The sequence below is a fragment of the Camarhynchus parvulus genome, chromosome 4A, assembly GCF_901933205.1.
Source record: "Camarhynchus parvulus chromosome 4A, STF_HiC, whole genome shotgun sequence".
NCBI classification, from domain to species: domain Eukaryota; kingdom Metazoa; phylum Chordata; class Aves; order Passeriformes; family Thraupidae; genus Camarhynchus; species Camarhynchus parvulus.
Genome location: NC_044600.1, coordinates 902,355 through 912,389, shown reverse-complemented (window position 1 = coordinate 912,389; position 10,035 = coordinate 902,355). Strand labels below are relative to the sequence as shown.

Sequence of the window (10,035 nt, the reverse complement as noted above, 5' to 3'; positions counted from 1 at the left end):
TGTGTCCCCTGCCATCCCATGTCCCCTGCCATGCCCGTGTCCCCTGCCATGCAGGGACCCCGCTGGCATCTCCCGGGCTGTTCCCGCTCACTCAAGGACAGTGCAGCAGAGTCGCTGTCCCCAAGCTCATGAGGCGCTGTCAGTCTGGGCACCTCCAGCCGCTGGCACAAGGGCCCAGGCTGGGGCAGCCGCCGAGCCCAGAGAGAAGCGCGGCCCTGGCCGTGTGACAGCCAGCACACCGCGATGCCAGCGGCGCTGGGGACAGCTGTCTGTCCCTGCGTGGGGGTGGCCGTGGCCCTGCCTCCCCCCGCGTGTGCAGCCGGAGGGAGCTCCGTGACTCCACCTCGAGCGGGCTGGCTGCTCGCACACGGAGCGCACGGACAGACCATGGGAGGGACGGCGGGGCGCAGCCCGGAGCGCTGCCGCTTTCTGGACGTGAGTTCAGGGCTGGCCTGGCCCCCCGGTGCCCGCGGGGCCAGCAGGGTCCGAGGCGTGCTGTCCCCTCCTGCTGGGACCCTCGGCACAGCCCGGCCATCGCTGCTCTCTCCTCAACAGGCAGAAGCGGCCAAGCCGCGGGAGAAGAGCTGCCCCCGGTACCAGCTCTGCGGACTGCTCTTCAGCCTGCTGCTCCTCTCCCTTATCCTGATATTTTTTGGTGTCAGATACCTCTGGAACCCAGCACCCAGAAAAGTAAGTAAAAACTCTTTGATCCGGCGTTTCGGAGCGTTGCTTCCCCAGACAGAGCTGTCCCCTTCCCCTTGGCTCGCTGAAACTTTTAACAACTCTCCAAAACCCAGGCAACTTCACAAAATGCATTTTCTCAGACCACAGGTATTCATGGGACTTTTAAAAATCTTTGTATTATTCATAACTAGCTTTTACTTTGTGCAGGCTGGTTTTTTCCCCCGTCACCGCGCTCTTTCCCCAGTTGACAATTACAGGGGATGGGAGCTACGCCATGAAGAGTTAAAGTTTCTCTTATTTCACCGGCAGCAAATTTTATGACAAGTAAGAAAATATTTTCCATTTCATTTCAATTATCTTGCCAGAAACCGGTGGAAAAGTCATTATGCCACCGCATAAAGAGGAGAGAAAGCCAGGACGCAGCGGTGATTGATTGTCATGGATTATATTTCTTACTTTAATGTGTCTGCAATGTGAGGGACGGTGAGACGGATTAGCTTCTGCAGGAGCCTCTGCTAACAGGATTGGGCTCCTTTATTCCCAGCTGCAGCCCAGCACTGCTGTGAGTGCCATGTCGGGGCGGCAGCAGGGCTGTGCCTCCCCAGCCGTCTCTGCCCGCTGCTGCCCAGCATCCTGACAGTGCTGCCCAAACCCTTTCATCCCACACCCCAAGGGAATCGTTTCACCTTGAAACCCGCAGCCTGCCTGCTGCCCCTCATCCTCCCTTCCTTCGAATTTCCATGCTCATCCAGGAGGCCCCGCTTTGCGCCCCATCACCAGTGGGCTTTGCTGGCTCTCAAGAACATCTCTAAATTCCTGTGCACAGCCAAGGCAGCCTCTTTCCCACACTGGCATCTCCAGTGCTCCCTGCACTGTCCTGGAGCTGCTCCAGCCGGGCCAGGCCGCCCTCCTGCCGGGCAGAGGAAGCACCCTGCTCACTGGAAACTTTATCTTCTTATCAGCAAATAGAAATAAATACCCCCTGAAATAAAAGAAAAAACAATAAAAGCCATATGTTCCTCCAGAATCCTGCCAAGACGATTATAAAGTCTCTACTGTTCCTAGAAAAACAGGGGTCATGCCAGCCATGAGAGGAAGAGGCTGTTAACCCCTGGAGGGGCGGTTTTCTCCAAGCAGGCAGTGCAGAGACAATGCCACAGCCTCAGGAGGGACATCCAGAGCCCTGGGTGTCCTCACTAGGGGAGGCTGCAGTCCATGCAGCACCCCCCAACACCTGATGGGCAGGGAAGCAGGTGCGAGGTCAGGAGAAAGCAGAGCTGTTCCTGCAGCAGAGATGCACACAGCCACTCCCAGAGCCCAGCACTGCCCCATCCCTGTGGCCATGGGGCTTCTCCAGCTGGCCCAGGAGTCCTCAGGACAAACAGGCTGGAGGGGGCTGGAAGTTGGTAATGCTCAAAGATATCAGCCAAGGGGAATTAAACTCTTTAAAGAACATGAAACCCTTCAAGCTTCCTTCATGTAACTGGAGAGTGGAAAAAAACTTGAAAGAAGAGTTGCTCCTCTGAGGGGTGGCCTTGGACACGGCTCTGCCCTCTGCACAGCAGCCTCCTCGCCAGCCAGCACAGCTGATGATTCAGCTAACGAGGGGCTCATCACAGCCTCGCAGAGGGACATATTTCAACCGTTCACCAGCAAGTGTCATTTTTAGCCCTATAAAACATCTCATAGCTCTCTGAGCAGCACAGAGCTGGCAAAGCCCAAGTGGGTTAGCTGGCTGCTGTGCTGGCCAAAGTCATTCTCTGTCAATGGAGAGGCACTTGAAGGTAAGGTGCCACCCGGGATCCTGCCCTCCTTGAAATGATTTATGGCACTGTGTGCATTTTGTCAGTCAAAACCAGCAGCCTTCCACCCATTTTAGGCTTCAGACTGTTTTACCATATCATGAAATCCATGGAGAGCTGTATATCTTTACAAAGTCTTCCTGCAGACCATCAGGAGATGTCCGTGGCTGCCAAGGCACACATCACTCCTCTAACCTTTGAGCAGGGGTGAATGTTCCCATCAGTTCCTGTCTGCACAGGCAGTTCTGCACCCAGGTGGGTGCCAAACAGGGGATGCCAATGCTGGGAGCACTGCTCAGAGGCTCTGAACCCCCGAGGGGAGAATGTGCAGGAGCCAGGGGACTGTGAACGGGGGTTTGGGCTGGCACTAAGGGCTGAGCTCCTGCCCCTCACCAGTGCGGCCAGCATGCTCCTGCCCTGGTTTATGGCCATGCCGTGGGATGAACGGGGCTCTCCCATCACTGTGTCTCCATCTCCTGCCCTGGTTCATGGCCGTGCCATGGGATGAACGGGGCTCTCCCATCACTGTGTCTCCATCTCCTGCCCTGGTTCATGGCCATGCCGTGGGATGAACAGGGCTCTCCCATCGCTGTGTCTCCATCTCCTGCCCTGGTTTATGGCCATGCCGTGGGATGAACAGGGCTCTCCCATCGCTGTGTCTCCATCTCCTGCCCTGGTTCATGGCCGTGCCATGGGATGAACAGGGCTCTCCCATCACTGTGTCTCCATCTCCTGCCCTGGTTCATGGCCATGCCATGGGATGAACGGGGCTCTCCCATCACTGTGTCTCCATCTCTGCTCCCTGCCCCACGGCCTTGAGGGGATTTGCAGAATCCCTTTTACTTCCACGCGGCACTGTTCGATCTGGGAAACGAGGCTCCCCAGGGCCAGCAGGATTGTTTTTGTGCTTCAAAGAGCGTCTGCCACTACTCATCCTGGAAGGGTCAGGCATCCGCAGGGACCGAGGGCTGCCGGAGTGTGAGCGGGAGAGGGAGAGCGCTGCTGCTGCTGCTGCTGCCAGTGCTGCTGCTGCCAGTGCTGCTCCCCGGGGATGGGCCCGCCGGGAAGCCGGCTGCTAACGCCCCGGAGCTCTGCAGCAGCCCTCGAGGAGGTCTTTGATCCGCAGGCAATCCTTGATCTCCTCCAGGCAGAGAGAGGCTCTTCCCTCTGCCTTTCAGGAGAAACAGAAGGCACAGAGATGGAGCGAGTAAGCTGGGGAGGACGCGGTGCAGCAGGTGAGCCAGGGACACCGTGATGGAGCAAAGCAGCCAGGGATGCAGGGTGCAACAAGCAGACCAGGCAGAAGGGAAAGTAAAGTACCTGTGGATTCAGGAATTCAGTCCAGCCTGGGCTCTAACCAGGCTCACGCCACAGAAAGCACCAGCAAAGGCTGAGCTGGGGCAAAGCTCCTGCTGCAGGTGTGTGAGGAGCATCTCCTCCCAGGTTTGACACACATTACCCCTTGTCCTGACTGCGGCCTGCCCTTTCACCCAGCCCAGGCTCCTGCCTGGGAGCTGCCTCCCCTCGTGCTGTCCTGGCGATTGCTCTGGCTCACAGCTGGGCTTCAGGGAGCAGCCAGAGCCATGGCAGGGTCCCCAGCAGTGCTGGTCACACACCCAGCACAGCCTGTTCACCCACTGGACAGCCTGTGAAACCAGACCCCTGTATGACTTTGGCCTCCCAGGTTTATGACATGGAGCACACGTTCTTCAGCAATGGTGAGAAGAAGAAGATTGTGATGGAGATTGACCCCCTGGCCAGGACAGAGACCTTCAGCAGCGGGAATGGCAGTGAGGAGATCCTGGAGATCCATGATTTCAAAAACGTGAGTGTGGCAGCTTGTCCCTGAGACCCTGCAGTCCTGCAGCAGGACTGATGGGTCCTGCAGGACACGGTGAAGCCCCTGGAGCAAGTCCCAGGACTATTTATTCCTGCATCAGGGACAGCAAGACCCAGACACACTGGGGATGCTCTTAAAGGAAAGGAGATGTGCTATCTACATGAGCTTCCACCTGTATTTAATAGTGGCGTGGTTCACTTCCAATGAAATACATCTTGGAAGGCAGAGCTAGTTATTGGATTTACCCTTGGAAAGGAAGGCAATGATCATCAGTCTATCTGAGCCCAGTGCATTTGTCTGTCTGGAGAGCATTAAAACCTCATGACACTGAAGAAGGCTCTCTATGAAACCTAATTAAAATTTGTAGGGAAATACCCTGTGCAGTGACATATGGCAAAATTTTGAGCTAATAACCTAGCAGGAACTGGGGGCTGAATGTTCATATAACCATAACGGTCAGATGCTATTCTGCATATTTTTATTTATTATAATGAGAGCTCATGATAGTTATCAGGAGAAGAGGAGCAGAGTAAAATTTTACGACTACTTGCCTTAAAATATTTGTAAAAAGCCCAGTTCTCCCAAACCATAAGATGCAATATCCCTGATGAGAACCTGTTAGTACATCTTAGCACCGCTGCTGAACGGAACTGGCACAAAAATAGCAACAGGAGAAATATGACTAAACCTTCCTCCTCCAGCTGTACCCTGCCTCCAGTGGGTTATTCATCCTCCTCTCTGCCCTGACTGCTTTTTGGGTGTTTGCTTTGATCCTGTAGGGAATAACCGGCATCTTCTTTGTGGGACTTCAAAAATGTTTCATCAAAAGTCAGACCAAAGTCTTGCCTGAGACGACAGAGGCCAAGATCCCTGAGCTTGAGGTAGGTGAATAGAGCGGGGCTCCCCTCTGCCCTGTGGAACCCACTGCTCTCCCTGGCACTGGGGCTGCCATTCCTGCCACCTTCCCAGAGATGTGCAATAAAGAAATAATGAGTTGTGATCGCTTCATAAACTGATCTTATTTCAGAGGATTGCTTATGAAAACAAGTGAAAAGAGACGGGATTAGAAAGCAACAGACAAAAGCCTCTCAGCACAATACCAGAGATCAAGAACAATAATCCTGTTGTAGTCAAAAGGTCGTAAGGCAGCTCAGGATTAGCAGGCACCAAAAAGTCAATCAAATTGTTTTCTCCAAGATTTGAGCCTCATGTTTTCAAACAGAATGAGGCAGAAATAAGGGATTTAAAAGAGCAGCCATGTTTAAGAAATGCAAATTGAGAAAATTCTTGGCATGCAGACCTGAGAGGTGGGAAGCACCAGGCTGGGGCCATTTCCTTGTCCTGCATGGACCTCTGTCCCACTGATGTGCCTGATTGCTTCCTGCACCCGTTTAACTGCCCTGCATGCTGCTGCAAGGAGCCTTGCATGCTGCATGGAAAAGAGTGTGGGCTCCATGATCGACCCCCTCCCTGACAGTGTGACCTGCAGTGACAGCTCAGTCCCGTGACAGCAGTGCTCCTTTGTCCCTGTCCCTGTCCCCAGGCCCTGGTGGTGGCACAGCCCTCCTGCCTCCCCATTTGCAGATTGAATCCCCCCAGGGAAGCTGCTGCAGATAAAACGCCAGCAGGACACGTGTTTGAAATGAAGCGTGGGCAGAAACATTTCCCTGAATCATGACCCAAATTCCCAGACACCGATTCTTTGATTATGCCCTAAGAAGCTCATAGATCTTTCCAGCTACCGTCGTAAAAGGGATATAACTTCCCAGGCTTTAGCAGAACATTGCCCCGGGTAGGGAGCTGAGATGTAAAACCCAGTGAGATAAATGCAGATTTAAGCTCCAGTCATGTCTTCTTGGAGCCTGCACGCTGCCAGGTCCTGCAGGCAGCACCTCCCTGACCCCGCAGTTTCCACCAGAGACTCCAAAAATGACCCAGACTGGGTCAGGTTGTGTTGGCTCCTTCCTGTGACTTCCCAAAGCCGTAAGGAAAAACTCTATAAAAGAGATATACAGCTCTAGATGTCTTCTGGAGAGAAAAACGCTTTTTGCCAGCTTGCTCTGTGGGCTACCACCACCGACACAGACAACGCTGCCTTGGCAAGGAGCTCAGCGCAGACCCATCCCATAATCTTTATATATCTCCCTCCCTAAGTGCCTGCCAAAACACACCATGGACTAATGCAACGGCAGAGACATGCGGTATAAATTACAGAACACAGCCGTGCAAAGAATTTCTGTGAGGAGTAAATTAAAGTGTTCGATCAAAAAATCAGCAGCAGAAGGAGAGAGGAATTAAATCCTAGGAGCAAAGTAGAGCAGAGGTGGTTTTATCTTGTGTTTTAAATGACTAAGGGGGCTCCAGAAGGTTCTTCCAGATAGTGGGGACTGGGCTGGAAAAGGGTCTTGGGTGATGAACTAAGAGAGAGGAGGGCAGGGTGGTGAGGGCTGTTGGGGTGTTGTGTGTGCATCCCATGAGCACCACGAGCCAAGGCAGGTGAGTCCAGCTGCTCTCTGGGAGGGCAGAGGTGGGAACAGGGGGTCTCACCACACCAGGATAATGTCTTGCTCTTCTTCCAGGGACAGGAAATCACCACCACCTACTTTGAGCAGTCTGTGGTCTGGGTGCCTGGGGAAAAGCCCATTCAGAACAAGGAGTTCCTGAGGAGCTCCAAAATTTTTGACATCTGCAAAAATGTGACCATCTTCTGGATCCACCCCACGCCAATAGCAGGTACAAGGAGCCATCTCCTCCCCAAGGGGCTCATGAGCCCTCTCACTGGGAGCAGCCCTGTCACACACCTGTGGCCTCTGCCGTGTCCCCCTCTGTGCCATGCTGGGAACCCACTTTCACAGCCTCGTGTACCTCTCAGGCATGAACACCGTGTTGCCCATGAGCACAGGAGATCCTGGCCAATGTAATAGCAGGGGCTGAAGATTCTCTCTACAAAGCACTTGTTTCTGCCAGCTCCCCGCCGCCCTGCACTTTGCAGAGTGGCCACCCTCCTCATAACAAGGGGGAAAAAAAATAATCCCTTGTACCTGCAAAGAAAGCAGCGCTGCTGGAAACTGGGACGCCTAAATCCTTGTCACCACATGAACATCAGAGTGTGAGCAGACATCTGCATCTAAATCACACGGCGGGGTTGCCACCTCCAGCTGCTCACTACACAGCCCTCGCAGAGGTTGTGGCCTCTGAGATGTGCTGCTGTAATTACCTGCTCTCTCTAACCCACTTCCAGCCGAATGAGGCAGTTTAAAAATCCCTGCTGAGCAAACTCCCTCTGCTCTGCAGCCCCGGAGGCACATGGCATCCTCTCAGGTACTGGCCAGCTCACCTGTGCTCTGCAGGGCAGGTGGGCACCAGAGCTCCCTGGTGCAGAGGGAGGCTGGTGTCCCCGACTGCTGTCCCCTTTCTGCTTCCTTGTCCCTGCTCTTAGACCCACCTGCAGCAGTGTCCTGGCTCAGTGGGTCCAGCTGGGCCACCAAGGTGCATCCAAAGCCTTTGCCAGGACAGCGGTGCCCCAAGGCTTGTCCGGCACCTTCCCTAGCAAAGGAAATTATCGCTGCTGTGGTTCTTTCCTAAGCTAAGAGAACTGAAACTGGGCATAATCTGCCCCAAATCAGGTTGCTTTGATGAGGCTCTACAAACCCACCCCCCAGCAGCAGAGCCCAGCAGGAGGATGTGCTTCTGCACACCCACAGCCCCACGCAGGAGATGCCAGCAACACCCAAGGGCATGGGGATGGAACGGGCCATTGTCTCCCTCAGCCCTGCCCCAGGCTGGGTGAGGGCAGGAGGCAATGGAGCACTGGCTTGCAGTGGTGGGCTTTTCGTGTACCCTGGCACCAAATTCTGGTAGTGACATTCATTCTTGCTGCTGCATTTGTCCCCTGCTCCCTGGTTATTGACAGCAACATTTGGACTCTCCCTGTAGCTCCTGAGCTGGCCAACCTTGAAGGGGCAGAAGAAGAAGAGCCTGAGCTGCAGATGGACAGCCAGAGTTGGCTGGACGAGGGGAACGAACACGAGCTGGAGGAGGACACACGGGCGGGGCCCAAGCGTCGGGCACGGCAGCTCACCGAGGAGGAGCTGCCTGTCAACGACTACGTGAGTGAGAGAATTCCACCCTGGGCTGCCCTGCCCTACGTGAGTGAGGGACCCACCCTGGGCTGCCCTGCCTGAGTGAGGGACCCACCCTGGGCTGCCCTGCCCTACATTAGTGAGGGACCCACCCTGGGCTGCCCTGCCTGAGTGAGAGACCCACCCTGGGCTGCCCTGCCCACCGTGTGCCTCAGCTTGTGCTCCTTGGGATGATGATGCCCTGTGAATGCCCTGGGGGTGTCTCCATGGCCCCGGGGAGCTCTGCTCCTCCCCTGGGGTGCCCAGAGTGCCCTCCCAGGCTGTCCTGTCCCGCTCCCGGGTGCCTCAGCCACGCAGCCCCCTCTGACTGCGTCTCTTGCCGGCAGTCGGAGAACGGGCTGGAGTTCCACCCTCTGTGGGATGAGCGAGGCTACTGCTGCGCCCAGTGCCGCCGTGCCCACCGCTACTGCCGGCGGGTGTGCGAGCCGCTGCTGGGCTACCACCCCTACCCGTACTGCTACCAGGGCGGCAGGGTCATCTGCCGCGTCATCATGCCCTGCAACTGGTGGATCGCGCGGATGCTGGGCAGGGTGTAGCGGGGCCGTGCCCGCTGCCCGCCTCCAGGAGCCCGCTGGCACACCGACAGCGCCGCGGGACACTGCCCGGTGCCCGGTGATCCCGCACCCTGCCTGGCCGGTGATCCCATATCCCTACCCGGCCGGTGCCCGGTGATCCCATATCCCTGCCCGGCCGGTGCCCGGTGTGCCCGCACCCTGCCCGGCCGGTGATCCCATATCCCTGCCCGGCCGGTGCCCGGTGTGCCCGCACCCTGCCCGGCCGGTGATCCCATATCCCTGCCCGGCCGGTGCCCGGTGTGCCCGCAGCCCTGCCCGGCCGCGGCCCCACCCGGGCTGTGACCCCGCACCCGGCGCTGCCCCCGCGGGGCTGCGGGAGCCAGGCTGAGCAGCAAGAGGCGAACAATAAACGTCCTGTATGAGCGATTGCAAAGAGAACGGAAAGTCCTTTGGTGTCAGTCTGGTGCTCAGTGGGTCTGCGAGGGGATCTGATTGCGCGGCTGCCTCCAGGAGCATCCATAGAGGGCCCTGCTGCTGCCGGGGGCTGCAGGAGCTGTGGCAGCACAGGCGCAGGGAGCAGGCACAAGGAGCTCCCCGAGGAACCGAGCAGCCAAAGCCACAGGGAGTCCACTCCACTGAAGGACCCCAGGGGCCACCAGCTGTCCCCAGCCCTGTCACCAACAAATGGGAGAAGCCTGAGCTGCAGGAGGGAAGAAGGAAGTCCTGAGCACTGCAGCTGCCCCGAGCAGGACAGTGCCTGCCACAGGGCTGAAGGCTTTCACCAAAATCCCTGTGCACACTTCTGCCCCCATGACCTTGGGCTCATGCCAAAGCCAGGTCCCAGATTTCATCCCAGGGAGCCAGCTGCTGCTGAGCAGCTCTGACATCCTGCAGGTGTCACCTGGCAAAACCCTCAGTGTCACCAGGGGAGCACGCTGCCATGGCTGGAATGTACAGACAGAGCAGGGAACAGAGACAGGTGCCAGGTGTGGCATCCCCAGGGCTGCCAGAGCCCCCTCACCTGCCCGCAGCTCCCATGGGGATGTGAGCAG

General features: G+C 56.6%; 1 protein-coding gene across 1 annotated transcript; it reads left to right on the top strand.

The window, feature by feature from the left end:
• Nucleotides 1–345: 345 nt before the first annotated feature.
• Nucleotides 346–9,411, top strand: TNMD (tenomodulin). Its single transcript, XM_030967734.1, has 7 exons — nt 346–435; nt 556–690; nt 4,171–4,311; nt 5,106–5,207; nt 6,906–7,059; nt 8,263–8,435; nt 8,795–9,411. Exons 1-7 carry the CDS (start codon nt 388–390, stop codon nt 9,002–9,004), a joined length of 963 nt encoding a protein of 320 aa, XP_030823594.1. The 5' UTR covers nt 346–387; the 3' UTR covers nt 9,005–9,411.
• The last annotated feature ends 624 nt before the right edge of the window (nt 9,412–10,035 follow it).